Here is a 15,576-nt window from a genome sequence, read left to right as displayed (position 1 = left end):
AGGCTTCGTTACAACCATGGTTCAAAGTCGCGGTCGCGGCCTGGACCGTTCCACATCGATCTCAACATATTGGTCGCGGTCTCGACGAGACGCGAATTTTTGAAATATTTAATATTTTAAAAATTATAAAAAAAATGATAAACAAAAATAATTAAAAAATTAGTAAAAATAATAAAAATTCGAGTTGACTCGGGATGACTCGGCTGTTTCAACCCTTCACGGTGTCGTCTCGACGAGTCACGTATCTCGGTATCGTTTCGTTGCGATCTCGTCTCGGACTAGGCCGAGTCGAGTCTTCGAACCATGGTTACAACCCAATGTCTTGCAGACGGTATTCTAGCGTTGGATTGTTTTTTTTTTTTTCCCTCTCTGTTGAAAAGAGACCATAAGTCTGAAAGACAATGATGATGTCTTCCTGTGTTGCTTAGAAGCACATTTCGATAAATGAACTTTTTTGTTTTTCACGTCTTTTATAAATTCAAGTTAATATCTAATTTAAATTTTTGTCCACCTTTTATCTAAATACATTATGTGACTCACACGTGATCATTTATTAGGAGTAAAAATTAGATACAATTTGTAGTTAAACAAATAACCCGATACATTTTTATGTTTGCCTCTAAAAAAAATATAATCTGAATTGAATTATATTCATTTTTTCTTCCAAAAAAAGTGAGATATAACCCGATTCATATTCATTTTTATCCCTAAACAAGTGGAATCTAAACTTTTTTATACCTAAAAAATGATCACATGTGAGTTGCTTAATGATTTTAGACTAAAAAATGGCTAGCAACTTAGGTTATGATCAAATTTTGCTGACTTTGAATTTGTAAAGAACATAAAATTAACCTTCTAAGAGTGAAAGACGAAAAATTCATTTAGCAAAATGTGAGAAACATTTTAAAAAATTTTTGTAAAATTTTTTTTTTCCCTTCAGGGACACGCGATAAAATTGGAACTACCAAGAATAAATTTGTACTCCTGTCTGTCTATTCACTTGAGTAAATTCCTTTTTCAGGTAATGCTATAGGAAGATTGGATGGATGATTGTTAACAGCCTGAAACATCCGAATACAATATGGTACAGGTAAGAAAATAGGTTTACTTCCTTCTTATTCTTCCAATTTTTTTTCCCTTTTTATTGTTGTCTGTTAGCGTGTCTCTGTCTGCGCAGCAGAAGCAGTCTTCCCAAAAATCTGAATGTGTTTTACCAGAAAAGCAAGGATATAGACCATAACAAGGATAAGTTATTAGTAGTAATATTAGCATGGACAGTTCATTTTCTTTGGTTGCTACTTGCTTATCCCCCTGACATGCTGATCATCCTATTTTATATGGTTAAATGACTGGAAATTTTGCAACTTTCTATTCAGTTGCATCACATTTGTAGAGTACATACTTCTCCTTCAGGCGTTTACATACTGCACAGAACACAGGCCCCTTTAACAATCCCTCATTGAATGCAAGAATTTCAGCATGATCGCAAGGTCCTGTGGAAAGGGTAGGCTCAAGGGCACTTTTAATAGCACCCACTATTCCCATAGTCCCTAAATTTTCAGCCCAGACGGGGAAAAGATCAAAGAATTCTGTAACTTTCTGTCCTTGAAGCTTTATCAGGCCTGGCAAAGATCCTGTCCCAATGAGCACCCATCCATCGTCACTGTCGTCAACTTCCAACAATCCCAGTATCTCTTTCGACATATCATCATCATTGTTTTCTTGGCGACTAGTCAAACTTTTCATACTCTCCAATCGCAGCCAAAAGAAACGAATCTTTGTGAATGTGAGATATGTACACAAGTTTTCTTGTTCGATTATACGTAAAATGCTTTGTAATTTTTCAGTTGGACTCCTCCAGCCAACATAAATCACCTCCAGCTGAAGTTCTGTGTTACTAACTTCCTTGATTTTGGAACTGAAATTTCTGATCCAATCTGCGTTCCCACTTCCAAAAATGCAGAAATTTTTACCTTCCTCGATCTGCTATTAGAAAGAAATTGTGAGCTGAAGCATAGAGGTCTTTTTTTTTTCTTGGGAACATAAATATCTTCAAAATTTTGAGCTATCTATGAGTAGGAATTCTTACCCAATTGGTCAATAAAGGATCAATACCATCAATCATGAGCTGTAGTGTCCACTTCTCCACTTCCCAGAGCTCTTTCTCTCTAGAAATTGAAAATGGAAATGCTTTGGCACCCCAGATCCATATCATGTCCATTGCATTTGAATTTGTGATCATGCCATTAGTATCCAATACAACCATCATGGCCTCCTCTTTGAAGTTCCATTCTTGTATGATGAAGTTGACAACTGCTGAATTTAGTAACCCTGGCTGCTTTAATGACCAAAATGGCAAGGAACCTGATAGAAATTGAAAACTGATTTTATCTGCGTGACTCCAACCATGTGAAGATGAGAGTGGAACCCATAAAACAACATAGCTCCCTCCAATTTTCTCCTGGTGGGGATGATCGTATGTCTGATGCACCAGCAGGAAGATTTTCTCAATAGGGAGGAGCTCAGGCTTTGATATTAGAAGGATGACCACCTTATTTTTCAGTTCAGAGAGGCTATGCTGTGGAACATGAGATCAGTAGTGAGGAGTCTCGCAGGTTTCAAGAATGCCATGGTTAGATAAACTTCTCAGAAGTCCAGAGATCAATATGCCAGCAGGAAGAGAAAATCAATCAAGTAAAATTTACTACAAATAATCTGATCAGCAATATTTATCCCCATGTGTATATCCCCAGATAACGAATTGGCAAAAGAAAATACCTTTTCTTTTGATAAACAATCCATCAATGGGAAGTTATCCCCAGAAGCAATTAGCATCTTCAGCTTTTCTTGGTTATCGACATGAATCTGATTGAATAGATTTGGTAGTTTCTCATACAACCTTGAATCTGCAAATCGTGCGAGGAGACAACTTAATAAAAAGTGACTTTGCACAGTGAAAGCTTCAATTAAAGCTTGACAAAGAGACCAACCTATTTGCTGATGGCACAGTTTGACCTGCTCTCTCAAGTCGCAGCACAATGCGCTCAATTTGTAGACTAAATTGCGCATAGTCCATGCTGCAATTGCTATAGAATTTGAATTCCTGAAGAAAGAATCCGCAACTTACTTGCATACTTGTAAGAGACTTAGAGATGCTGGCAATGGTTATACATGACGCAAGTAACATGCGAAGTGTATACTATTACCATATAATCATTAACATGGGGAAAAGAACAATAAAAAAGAGGTAAATGAAGGGAAAGAACATGCACTTGGTCCTGCTTTCTGGTTCTCAAGTCTGCAATGAGAGAAAAACATGCCAATGAACTCCTAAAAATCCAGTAGCTGCCCAAGTAGATTTTTGACTTCACAGCAGATATGACCTTGTACTCCAAAAGTTCTTGTTGCAAAGGCAGGCTTTCAAATTCAATGATAACTTCTGTCAACTCCATGACGGTCTTTACTAACAGGGTAAATGCCTTAAATTGCGCCCTGAACCCACTCAAGTCTGATGGCACTTGTCTAAGTAACGCAACTAGCGCTGCCAAGGGATTACGGGATTGAAGCTGCACTTGGAGCTGCCATACACCATAATTTGTGAAGAATGCTGCAACAACTAGAACTACTTTTGCATCCCATCTAAATTTCCCTAACATGTCAAATAAGGACATTGTCTTTGTGTGTATATCCCCTCCTTCAAAGCATCTGCTCAGTACCTGTAAGTAGAGCTATTATATGTTAGGTAGACTCTTATAAAAGGATAGCAAGACTGGAAGTTGAATCAAGAAACATATAGTTATGACCTCATGTGAGATTTTAAAGATGGTGTATCCCAGCGAATCATGTAATCCAATTGCATCAGCATCCCATACGGCCACATTTTCTTGATGACAATCCTGAATCAAGAACTTTCAAATTCTAGCAATGCAGTATCTCGTATATATGAATCAAGATATAATAATCTTTATCTGCTGATGTCGACGTAGCAAATACGGAATGTTATTCCATGAATTCTGATGGATCTCTTGGCAATTAATTTTTCAGACCATCATTAAGGTATCAAGATCAATTGACTCCCACTGCAAAGCATGACAGTTTGCTGGCAATTGGAGCGTATTTGAACTAGAACACTGAATTTCATTGTCAAAATTTACCAAAAACGAAATTTCCATGCCTCCAAATTAGTCAAAACTCCCAACACGTCTGATATGCTAGACTTCAAGAGAAGGCCACGACGATAAAATCATTGTTACGGGGATTCGCTTCATCTTTTTTAACTCCGAGATTTTCGAATTACAGTCCATGATTAAGAAATTCTAACATACGACATCAAATTCTAGAGGGCCACTGAAACAGACACAATATATGTGAAGAAAGGACAAGATTTATGGGGGAATGTATACATACAGCTTCTGATACAGGACTAGCACGATGGATAATATTCTTCACAGCACGAAGCAATTGCTGAGCATCCAGCTGACGACCATCAGGGTCATGGGTCATAAGGATCTTTCTTATTAGAAAATCTTCTTCGGTAGACACTGGTAAATGTATATAGCGCTTTTCAAACCCGGTTAAGCTCATGGCAAAAGTGAAGGGGGAGCCTGATCAGGTGCCTTTCTGAATTGAGAAACAAAAGAAAATTGGCATCTGAAGACGATGTATTCGAAATGCTGATGATCCCTGAAACGACTGCTCTTTTATACTTGTGAGCAGACAAGAAAAGTAAGACAAACAGCATTACTTGCTCCTTCTGGTATACTAATGTGCTTTAGTGCAAGTGTGTGAGCAAAGTTCTTAGTGAGAGTTGAGAAATTGAAATATCGAAACTTTTCCAACAGAGGTGAGAAATACATAAAATAGTCTTAGGTTGCGTACTGATAGCCATACGGTAATTTTTGATGCACCATTGCTGAGACATCCCTTTAGGTACCTTTTTTCCGTATCAATAAAGAAAAGATTGTTTACCATTAGATGTTTCACTACAAACAATTTTGCACTAATAAGTCGGTGATCAAGAAAAGCGCATCAATTTAATGCTTTTCAAGGTCAGTGTAAAGCACTGAAACACTAAAGCTAGCAAATCTTCACTAATAAAGCTTTAAATATTCCTTCTCATTCTTCTGGCCCTTCGCACCTTCTACTTTTCGACTTATTGGGAAAAAAAGTAAGGAAAAGCAAAAGAGAAGCTGAGTATGCAGAGTCCACCACCTTCTAAGCGTTAGCGTCGAAGAAGATAAAACACTAAAGATAACAGAGTATTGACAGAAACGGCTTATAAACTACCGGTGAAGAGACGGGTGAGTAAAGCTAAACTCGATTGGCAAGAAATTCAAGATTCACATACCATATGAAAAGCACGGAAATGTCCCTGTTGATGACTATGCTTAATGTGGCCAAGTTCCTTAAAAGTACTGCAAAGCTTCTGGAGGAGAAAAAGAATCAAAGAAGGTTTTTTTTTTTTTTTTTATCATGGTTAACGCTCCAACTACTTGTATCAGTATGTAATTAAAATTTGAAAGAGCAGCGAAAATCTGGTTCACTGACATGAAAAGCGCAATGGGATTTACTTTCAGAAGTAAAGATGCGAGTTTTGGCCAAAAAATTGCGTTCAAATATTTTCTTTTCCCCTTCGAAAAATTAGTGCCCTGTAACAAATAACCCAAAAAAAAAAAAAGAAAAGAAAAGCGAAAAACGAAATAGAGAAGAAAACTTTGATTTAGCAAAGAAACTAGTTTTAAAATGAAAATCAGAACCGTTGCATCGGTTCACTGGTTCATACATCATTTCAGCAAGCTGAGCATAGCAGAAACATAGTTTGTAATTTGACAATGTATTAAAGAATCACTTATTAAGAGTTGATCTCCGAGTAATTCCGGTTTCCTAGACTAGAATTAGTAAATCTATTTACTAAATAAAGAAAATCCATTTACTAATTTGTAGGTAAACCTAACAAGGTCATTGCAATCTGGCATCCAACCTTCGAATTCTTGTTACAAGTATTTAGTGCTGTAGCAACTTATTCCCGTCCTATTCATCATTATCCAATGAGTCAATGACCCTTGACTTTTGAGAGAGCTGGAAGCTTGATTGCATCAATCGCTTTGACAATGCTGGTGGTTGTTGCCTCGTAAGGATCTTGATTGTTGTCTAGAAAATGCCGGTGGTAATTTCGTGCACTTACTTCCTAATGAACTGTAAGTCACGAGCCATGGGGAATATGACCTGCATCTGCATGTGTGATTACCTCGAATTGAATTGGTCCAATATTTTCCATTTTCAGTTGAAAAAACCACTCTGCAAGTATTCAAACTCATCTCCCAATGAATTCCAAAGCTCCGTCGCTTCGCTTCAATCTTGAACGCAATAACTTCGTGTATAACTGTGCATTGGCGGACAAAACACTACTCTAATATTCGATGCAGGTCCCCTGCTTGAGATGTGCAGACTAAATGAAAATAGAATCTCAAAGAAACTCCATTTCCCTTCTGGGGATTAACAATGATTCCTAAAGTGCAACTAATAAGCATCCCAGTTTGATTTGCCTGTGATAAAGCTCACCCTATTTAACTGAAGTGTAGGACTCTTAGGATCACAGAAAGATGATTACTACTATATGGATATGTTCGTGGGAGGCTTTCTTCTTTAATGGAATAGTTACGTGCATATTTTTGGTTTTCTGACATGGCCATGACACTTGTTGGGCCATTTCTCATTACTTCACTGCCTGAGAGACTCACCAACAAGGGTCCCATGCTATGGCCGGTAATGGGGATAGTACCATCTCTTATTCTCCGTACCAATGACGTCTATGACTGGATTACAGAAGCTTTGATCAAATCTGGTTGCACATTTCACTTCAGAGGAATGTGGAGAGGACCGTTAGGTATCATAACAGCTGATCCTTCTAAGATCGAATACATGCTGAAATCAAAAGAACTTCCCAAGAGGAAGCTACTACAGAGAAAGACTTCTGACTTGCTTGGTGAAGGAATTTTCAATGCTGATGATGATATGTGGAAGCAACAAAGGAGAGCAGCAATTTCAGAGCTGCATTCTGGTCACTTCGTTGCATACTCGAGGCAGACTGTGGAAGACTTGGTGCACCAGCAGCTGTTGAAAAATAATGGAAAAGGTAAAAGGTGGCAATCTCTAAAGAATCCGTTAAGCAACACCAATGTAATCATCGTAGAAACTAAAGGAGTATGCCTGCCTAACGCATTGAATTAAAATGCTAACCAAATTGAGTGCACGTTTTGAAAATTTTCCAAGAATCCTGCAGGAATGTTTCGGTGGATGTTTACTTGAGGTCGAGTTCTTTTGAAGTTGAGAATTTGATGTAAGACATCCACTCACGATTTGGAGAGTTAAAAGATACCTGTCTCGAAGTCAAGGGATCATGAGAGGGAAGTCGGAAAAAAGACACTTGGGATGCTCGGTGACATGTTTTTTATGCCAACTCAATGCCACCAATAGTGTTGCACCAAGTGTCATGTTATTATTTACACTTTAATTTTCTAATAATTCAACTTGACTTGATTTAACACAAGTGTAAATAATAACATGACACTTGGCGCAACACTATTGGTGGCATTGGGTTGGCATAGAAAACATGTCACCGAGGATCCCAAGTGGAAAAAGAACCACGTAGCTCTATTTTTTCAAAGATCTTGTGTGTTTGTATTTGAATAGGAGATTATTTGTGATAATATTTTAATAAAACTCTATAGTAGTATTTTTGCAATGTAATATATTTAAGATAAAGAAATGATTGAAAAGATCAAAAAAAATGAACGTCGTAATCAAAAAAAATTTTGCAAACAAAGCTCTATCCAAACAGGATGTTTGGCATACTATTTGAGCTTATATTTAGGAATTGGGATAGTCTCTCATTTTTTTATTTGCAAATTGGGATACTCTCTCATTTTTGTCCCCTTCTCCTCCTCATGAAAGATTTTTTTTTTTTTTTTTTAAAATATAAGTGAGAGGCCTTTAATCAAAGCTTTCATTTGTACTTTTTTCTTCTGTGCCACCCAAGACTAGACTTTTCTATACAATTCCCCTCTGAACTATTTTACCTTTCTCTAGGCCCCAACAATTAACATAATTATGAAAAGGCCCGTCATCTTTTCCTTTTCTTATTCCCCAAGCTTTCCCGAAGAAAAAATATACTTATTAACTCCTTCCAAACACACTGGTCTGTTGCTCTCTCTCTCTCTCTCTAAAATCATTCGTTTAGAGATCTCCATAGATCTTTCTGTCATAGCCGGAATTTTCAGTTTCAATTCTGGTAAGTATAGAACTCAGTTACGTTAAATAAGTATATGTGTGTAGGATGATATCAAAATACATATTACCATAATATAAACCCTAAATTGACGTTTTATGATAGTAAATCAGCTTGGTTCACGGGATTAAACTTCGGGTCTGGTAAACTTCCTCTATTTTTATACTTGAATTAGGTTAATTTGAAGCTTAGCAGTCAAAGATGTCGAAGGCAGCAATTGAGGTCCCTCCAAAAGGCGGGTTCAGCTTCGATTTGTGCAGAAGGAATGAGATGCTGGTGAAAAAGGGTCTAAATGCCCCTTCTTTTCTCAAGACTGGAACAACAATTGTGGGCTTAGTTTTTCAGGTTTCTGTGCAATTTTTTTTAATGAATTCATCTTTCTATGTTCTTTATAGTTTTTTTTTTTTGGGCTAATTAGATTTTCGTGGGTTTCATATGAACACCTATCACCGAACACTTGTAATTTTTTAGTTTTGGCTATAGGATGAGTGTTATTGTTTGATTGTGGATGATTGAAGAAAGCTCCTTGTTTTTATATGTGATTATGTATCTACTTACAAATGAATGCCTGGATGTACTCGGTTTTTGAATTAGTAACGAAATAATAAAGCATTGTCTGTTATAAGTTGTTTTAATGCTCAAAAATGTTGATACTAGAGTATATTGTTAATCGATTCCAACTTCTTGGCAGATTAAGGCAACTGTATGTTGGCTTAGAGGAGTTTCGAAATAGGAAGATAGCTAAGAGAACTGCCTTTTGTGATTATAGTCATTAGACACTATTTTCTGTCTGGTCACTGCCTTCCAATTTGATGAATCGCCTAGTTGATGTTTTAAGTGGGTTCGGCCTGAAAACTGTTTCTATAGCTATATGTAATATAATGTTAGTCAGTGGATTGATGGATATGTTGTGCATGTGTGCCATAATGACCTATAATTTTCCCCTCCCACCCCTGCTTCCAAACCTTTTAAAAAAAAAATTTCTTGCTTGGTGTTGGTCTATACCTAAGTGGTGTTTAATACGGTGAACCAGACTTCTTAAGTGTCAAAAGACTGATTTTTGGTACTTTTGGTAGATGAGCCAGTTCAATAACTTGCTGTTCTTCTTTCTACCTTTTATTTGGAATCTAGAATCTTGTATCATTGAGAAACAGTTAGATACAGATAACTTAGGCAAAAGGCATTGGTCGATGTGCTATGCTTATTTGCACTAATATTTTGGGACTATTTTGCGACATCTTCTTGGTCATGAAATCTCATTGTTTGGTGTGAGAAACCGGAGAACCTATGGGAGAAAAATGTTTCATGATGAGATGTAGAGATAAGTGCAGTTTGAGCCTTTTAAATGTTGATAGCTTTGTGCTCGTAGTTGGTTTAGTTGTTGTCTTTCATGACTATTGATAGATGCTTCCTGTTCCATTAAAAATTGCTGGATTACGCAAGAAATGCTTTACTTTCTGGTACTTTTAACTGTTATTTTGTTTCTTCAGGATGGTGTTATTCTTGGGGCAGATACTAGAGCAACAGAGGGACCCATTGTTGCTGATAAGAACTGTGAGAAAATCCATTATATTGCCCCTAATATTTACTGTTGTGGAGCTGGTACTGCTGCTGATACAGAGGCAGTGACAGGTAATTTAAGATCATTCTTCTGCAAAAAAGTGGACAAAGCAGTCATTATGATATTGATGAGGTAGAAATAGGTTTGTCTTCAATTCTGTGGCAGCCAACTTTTAGGATGTTAGAGAATCTGTTGTGGCTAACTTATATTGTAAGATCATCTGGTCTCCACCCTTCCCCCAACCCTCCCCCACCCTTCCCCCCCTTTTCTTTTTTTCTCTTTTTGGGATAGGCTGGCATTATCTTTTCATGACTTAATGTCAGTGTTTACTTCTGCTTATCTGTGTTGCTATAAAATTCTGAAAATCTATTTATTTCTGATATTTAAATTTCTGCTTTTGTTGTCTAGACATGGTGAGTTCACAGCTAACACTACACCGCCATCATACTGGTCGCGAGTCCAGGGTTGTCACAGCTCTTACACTTTTGAAGTCTCATCTTTTTAGGTGAGTTTCATTTTATGGTAGCTGCTATAAGCATGATTTGTAATTTCTCTTTCTAAGCAGATTTAATTTTTCTTGTGATATTGCAGCTACCAAGGTTATGTGTCAGCGGCATTAGTCCTTGGCGGGGTAGATTTTACAGGCCCACACCTCCACACGGTGTGTTAATTTGGCTTGTTAAATTCAATTCAAATTCCGCCGCTATATTTGAATGTAACAGTTATTATATTTATATTGTGCCACAGATTTATCCACATGGATCAACGGACACACTTCCCTTTGCAACCATGGGTTCTGGTTCCCTTGCTGCCATGGCTGTCTTCGAGTCTAAATACCGTGAAGGTCTAACTGTAAGTTTGTATGCTGTTTTGTTTGAGCATTGAATTTGTTAATTGCTTGGAGACTAGGAATTGGTTAATATTGGTGTATTATAGAGAGATGAAGGGGTTCAACTAGTTGCAGAAGCCATCAGCTCTGGCATTTTCAACGACTTGGGGAGTGGTAGCAATGTTGATATCTGTGTTTTGACAAAGGTGCATATTTAATCTTTTTGTCATTTATCAAACCAATATTAAGAAATGAATTGTAAGCTATTGAATGGCTTGATAACTCTGGTGTCTGGTGGAAACTTTGCAGGGCCACAAGGAGTACCTGAGAAACCATCTTCAGCCTAATCCTCGGACCTATATCAGTGAGAAGGGTTACTCCTTCTCGAAGAAGACTGGTAAGTAGTTGCATAGAATTTTCTTATTTGGAGATGGCTAGAACCACAAGTATGTTTTATTCTGAATGCTTTTGCTTCATTTTGGAGTGTCCCCTTGTTTATTCGTGTATTCATTCCACTTGCAGAAGTTCTGCTGACAAAGATCACGCCATTAAGAGACTCCGTACACATTATTGAAGGAGGAGATGAAATGGAGGAGTAGGCCTTTTCGGATTTGTCTGATAGCTGAATTTTAAGCTTGAATTGGAATTTCTTTAAAAGGATTTGCTGCATTTTCTTAATAGAAAAGTCGACTGCTTTTCATATTGCGTATTAACATGAAATTTTTTGGGACTAAAGTACTACTCTTCTAATGCCTTCTTACATAATGTTCTCTCACCCTCCCTCCCCCTCTTCCTCCTCCTCCTCCTCCAACACCCACACCACAAAAAAATATTTTATCATTCCTGAGAGCTGGACGGGCTCCATATTTTCTGCCTTGTCGTCAACGAACACATCTTAGTAGTACTCCTAACCTTCCAGGCTACCTTTTTACATCGTTATGTTCTCTTACTGCTCAGTGCTTAACTTGCTTCTTGTCAACTGCCATTTTAGCCCTCGCACCTGTAGTGTCACTATGCGCCTGTTACTCTTTGCTATTTAAGCCTAACTAAATCGCGCAATCTACGACCGCTATAGCCATCTACCCTAAACCAACCTGTGGACCGTCCATCAAATCTGGGTGACCATTTTGGGCCCTCATCGCAAACCAAGTCGTCATTGTTCAACTTCAACAAAACCATCTCACGGTCCAGTGCGTGCAACAGCGCCTGGACTGAACCCCCACCCACAAGTCTCGACTCTCAACCACTCGTAGGAACGAATAGGAAGTTTAAGTGAGAGATTTTAGATTTAAAATTTTTTATTTATCCAAAAAAAATAATAAACAATGGGAGGTGGTTTTTTCGGCTGATACTGTGGAAAAATTATTTTTCCACAAAAACTATTAAGGTAAAAAAAAAAAAAGAATCAGTTTTCAAAAAACTTGAATGCTAAAAATAGTTCGGCATATGATGCTTCTTGTTTAGGAGCCTCACAAAAACATCAATCTGCCAATCCTAGCTCTTTCCCCAACTAATAGCATTCACTCTCTACCACCATCTCGCTTTATCTTTTTATTTTTATTTTTATTTTTATCTAGCTTCTGGCGATTCATCAGATGACCTATTACACAATTTGCCTTTCTTGTGATCAATGATGGGAAAATTCAGAACAGAAAATTAGAAATCCAATCAAGCGGAAATTGGCGTGCTTTGTACATGGAAGCATGTATATTTGCATTACGTTATAGTGTTCATGTAAGTTTGTTCACAATTTTGTGTAAATTTGCAATGGCATAAGCAGAGGCTCAAAAGGCCGGTCCCCCTCCCTTTTTGTCGTCCACATTACCAACTTCTCAAGCTTTCAGCCAGCGTCTTTGCAAGATTAAAGAGGATTGAGTCATCCATCTGGGAAAAGGATTTTGTGGAGCTGGTTCCATGCCTGCTACTGTCAACCAGTTTGAACCACTGGCTCCCAGGGTCACAGGAACTGTCTCTACTCAAACACTTGCAGTTGTTCGTGACAACAACGTTGTTGGAGTCTACGTCCAAGCAAACTTCACTTCCATCGCAAAGCTTGGAAGATAAGTGCATCTTGGAGTCTGAGATGGCTTCCCATTTTGAACTTTTATCAGTGCAAATTATACCAAGTTTTGCTGGCTGCCCGAGTGCATCTGCCTGCAGGCAATAGTACGTTCCTTTTATAGTTAGTGTTTTCTGAGGGCTATAGCCCCATGCCTCCGCCTCAGAGCAGGGTCCTAGTTCCAATGGTTTTAACAATGATTTTCTTTGCACACAAAGCCCCGTTGCCGGATGGAATATTATTTTGTGTGGACGGCTTTCCGAGACACCCGGTCCTGCATTGCATAAAAAACCCTTTATTTTCCAGATCATTCGTTTCGAAGTTTCGAGATACGAAGAGAGATAGGAATACCTCGGAAAGGGGATTGAAGGGCAGAAATCCTTTGAATGAAGCTTGAATTCCTGGTCTCGCACCAATTCCAATTGTAAATCCCATAACTCTCATCCTTTCCAGCCACCCCTTCTCGCAAGTAATAGCTTCCAACGAGTGTCCAAAGCGCCCAGTCCAAGTCCAGTTCAGCGGCCCAGCCCAAGAAGCAATTCAAGAACCTGTTATCATTCACATTAGTTCCCCTTAGATCCACACCAAATTCGCTCACGAACAGCGGGTACCCTTGATCCAACAAGAAACCCGATTTCCGCATCATGTCGTTCACCAATCGTCCACAAACTTGGTTCGGGTTGCCCGTTTCCCAAGCCTTTCCATCTGAGAAACCATACCAGTGCACCTCGTACACCAGCTTGCCGGAGAACGTTAAGTTGACCGGCTTTTGGAGGAGGAAAGAGAAATCTTTATCGTAGTTCAGACCAGAAAGAATTATCAGAACATCTGGGTTTGCTGCGTGCACTGCTTCTGCTCCTTTCTGCATGTACCTGTTCCATTTCACAAGCATTTGTTGGTGGATCATGAGACCTTTCATATGAGATCAACCTCAATTAATTCCATGAAATTAAATTTTTATTTTTTAAAAAAAAGGAATAGTATAAGAGATGGATTATTGTTGCTATTGTAATTTTATTGTTCCGCTACAAGAAATTATGTTAATTCAATTGCAATCAATGGCTTTTGAGTTGGAATTGTAACTATTAGTGGGAAAAGCACATCCTATGAGCATGCAAATAACGAAAAAAATTAAGTTATTTTTATTAAAACTTAATTAGCGCGAGTTATTAGAGGTTTTGTCAACTGATTAATTTCTAGTGCCTAATTATTAGTATTGACCATGATGTTATGTTACGTTTTGTACCTGTACCAATCGTTTACATTTTGTTTGGGTCCTCGGAGTTCATTTCTTAAGCTGATGCCAACCACGTTGTTGATTCCACAGAACATGGCGGCAACCTCAGTCAGGCCTTTGATCCACAGGTCAGGGTTGAAGTACCGATCTCCAAAGAAGCCATTGCCGTCAAAGTTGCTACAGCACCAGCCTGGTTTGCTTATATGGTTATCCAGGATGATCATCACATTGTTGCTTGCAAGACTAGCCACCACTGCCTGTAATTACGCAAATTTCATCATCATCTCGTAAGAAAGAGGATTTTGATTTTATTCTTTCCTCAGCAAATCAAAGACGTGGGTTTATAATTAAGTCGCAGATATATATATATGTGTGATAGTTGGTACATGTTGTGGCATCATGTGTGAAGTTCGATTATTAATTATCATTATACCATGCCAATAAGAAAAAAGCCGACAACAGATGATAACTTCTGTTTCATTGTCATCCAAGTCACTCTCAACTGTTGTTTTTGAAGTCAATACAACGGTACGTATGTGTGTGTGCGCGCTTATCAGAAAGGAAAAGTCTTGCAGATAAGGTTTTGGATGGTGCAAATAAATTGTAGCTAACAATTTGACTTGAATGTTGTTGTGTCACTATAACATATTCATTACCTACGCTACAAATTGCATGAGATCATCGTATATATTTGGATACAACGTTAGGCTTCTTGGGGCAATTCTTCGGCCGGTAAAACTTTATATTATCTTGTACTCCTACTATTTAGCATACACACGTCACTGTGTATTTGTGTGGCAAATATTTCTTTCCAACTTTTCTAACCGATCGACACAAGTGCCTTGATCAGTCTCCATAAGCTAATAGGACCTGTAATATTGATATCTTCATCTCCCAAATTCTTGTTTCTCATGCATAATTACAAACTTCATTAGTAAAACCTGCACCCTTAACTCCGGCCTTCGTTTTTGATAGTTGGACATATGAAGTCCTCAGTCAAACTAAGAATTTTTAAATCATTTATATACCTGATAAGCATTGATGAGGCTAAGATCAATTATGGAGGGGTTGTTGGCTTGAAATCCAGCAATGGACTCGGTCAGTCCAAGCTTCTGAAAAGACTGCCTGACGGAGAGGGAAGCCAAGGTATCATTGGTGAACAAGAAAAGTGGCCAAGTTAGCCTGACACAGTTGAATCCCATATCTACAATACTCCTGGAAATTACATCCACCGGCTGCTTGCTCAGGCCTTCAGCCACAACAACTTCAAGGTGTGTTACCCAGTTCACACAAGCCAGTTTGACTCGTTGCCCTGATCCGTTAACAATCCACCGGGAATTGGTGTAAAGCGGTTGCCCCATCACAGCTTTCTGCGAAAAGATACCCAGACTAGGGAAGAAAAGAAAAACTAAAAAGGTGAAAGAAAGAGCATGTTGCCAAAAACTGAACCCTTTCATGGTTTTCATCCTTTTCAGGACTTGATCTGTGGTTTATTATGGCAAAGCATACATGAAAAGGAATAGAATGATCTGTGGTTTATATGCTATGGTCCAGAAACAACAAGGGCAAGTTACAAAGATGGTTTGGTCAAGAAGCGATGTGG

At 38.2% G+C, this 15,576-nt stretch overlaps 3 protein-coding genes across 6 annotated transcripts; 1 reads left to right on the top strand and 2 right to left on the bottom strand.

The window, feature by feature from the left end:
• Positions 1–1,250: 1,250 nt before the first annotated feature.
• Positions 1,251–4,705, bottom strand: LOC113719090 (protein SIEVE ELEMENT OCCLUSION C). 4 transcript variants are annotated; one of them, XR_011825086.1, is made up of 7 exons: positions 4,408–4,705; positions 3,804–3,896; positions 3,273–3,716; positions 2,991–3,103; positions 2,779–2,906; positions 2,090–2,578; positions 1,251–1,983 (listed from the first exon to the last, which is right to left on the bottom strand). XR_011825086.1 is itself a non-coding variant. In XM_072071863.1 (5 exons), the coding sequence occupies exons 2-5, from the start codon at positions 3,067–3,069 to the stop codon at positions 1,369–1,371; spliced, it is 1,314 nt and encodes a 437-aa protein (XP_071927964.1). In that variant the 5' UTR covers positions 3,070–3,103; positions 3,273–3,394; the 3' UTR covers positions 1,313–1,368. The 4 variants fall into 4 exon arrangements, 3 of the variants coding, with proteins under 3 accessions (XP_071927964.1, XP_071927963.1, XP_027099916.2); XM_072071863.1 differs by lacking the exons at positions 3,804–3,896; positions 4,408–4,705 and having other exon boundaries at positions 1,313–1,986; positions 3,273–3,394; XM_072071862.1 differs by lacking the exons at positions 3,273–3,716; positions 3,804–3,896; positions 4,408–4,705 and having other exon boundaries at positions 1,313–1,986; positions 2,991–3,209.
• Positions 4,706–8,149: 3,444 nt separating this feature from the next.
• On the top strand, positions 8,150–11,377 carry LOC113719092 (proteasome subunit beta type-7-B). The gene is made up of 9 exons (XM_027244117.2): positions 8,150–8,290; positions 8,463–8,632; positions 9,778–9,919; positions 10,257–10,353; positions 10,440–10,509; positions 10,596–10,700; positions 10,785–10,883; positions 10,987–11,074; positions 11,200–11,377. The coding sequence occupies exons 2-9, from the start codon at positions 8,489–8,491 to the stop codon at positions 11,274–11,276; spliced, it is 822 nt and encodes a 273-aa protein (XP_027099918.1). The 5' UTR covers positions 8,150–8,290; positions 8,463–8,488; the 3' UTR covers positions 11,277–11,377.
• Positions 11,378–12,345: 968 nt separating this feature from the next.
• Positions 12,346–15,576, bottom strand: LOC113719091 (glycosyl hydrolase 5 family protein-like). The gene is made up of 4 exons (XM_027244116.2): positions 15,002–15,576; positions 13,983–14,230; positions 13,088–13,608; positions 12,346–13,010 (listed from the first exon to the last, which is right to left on the bottom strand). The coding sequence occupies exons 1-4, from the start codon at positions 15,437–15,439 to the stop codon at positions 12,499–12,501; spliced, it is 1,719 nt and encodes a 572-aa protein (XP_027099917.1). The 5' UTR covers positions 15,440–15,576; the 3' UTR covers positions 12,346–12,498.

The sequence above is a fragment of the Coffea arabica genome, chromosome 11e, assembly GCF_036785885.1.
Source record: "Coffea arabica cultivar ET-39 chromosome 11e, Coffea Arabica ET-39 HiFi, whole genome shotgun sequence".
NCBI classification, from domain to species: domain Eukaryota; kingdom Viridiplantae; phylum Streptophyta; class Magnoliopsida; order Gentianales; family Rubiaceae; genus Coffea; species Coffea arabica.
This window is presented reverse-complemented; position numbering and strand designations above follow the sequence as displayed.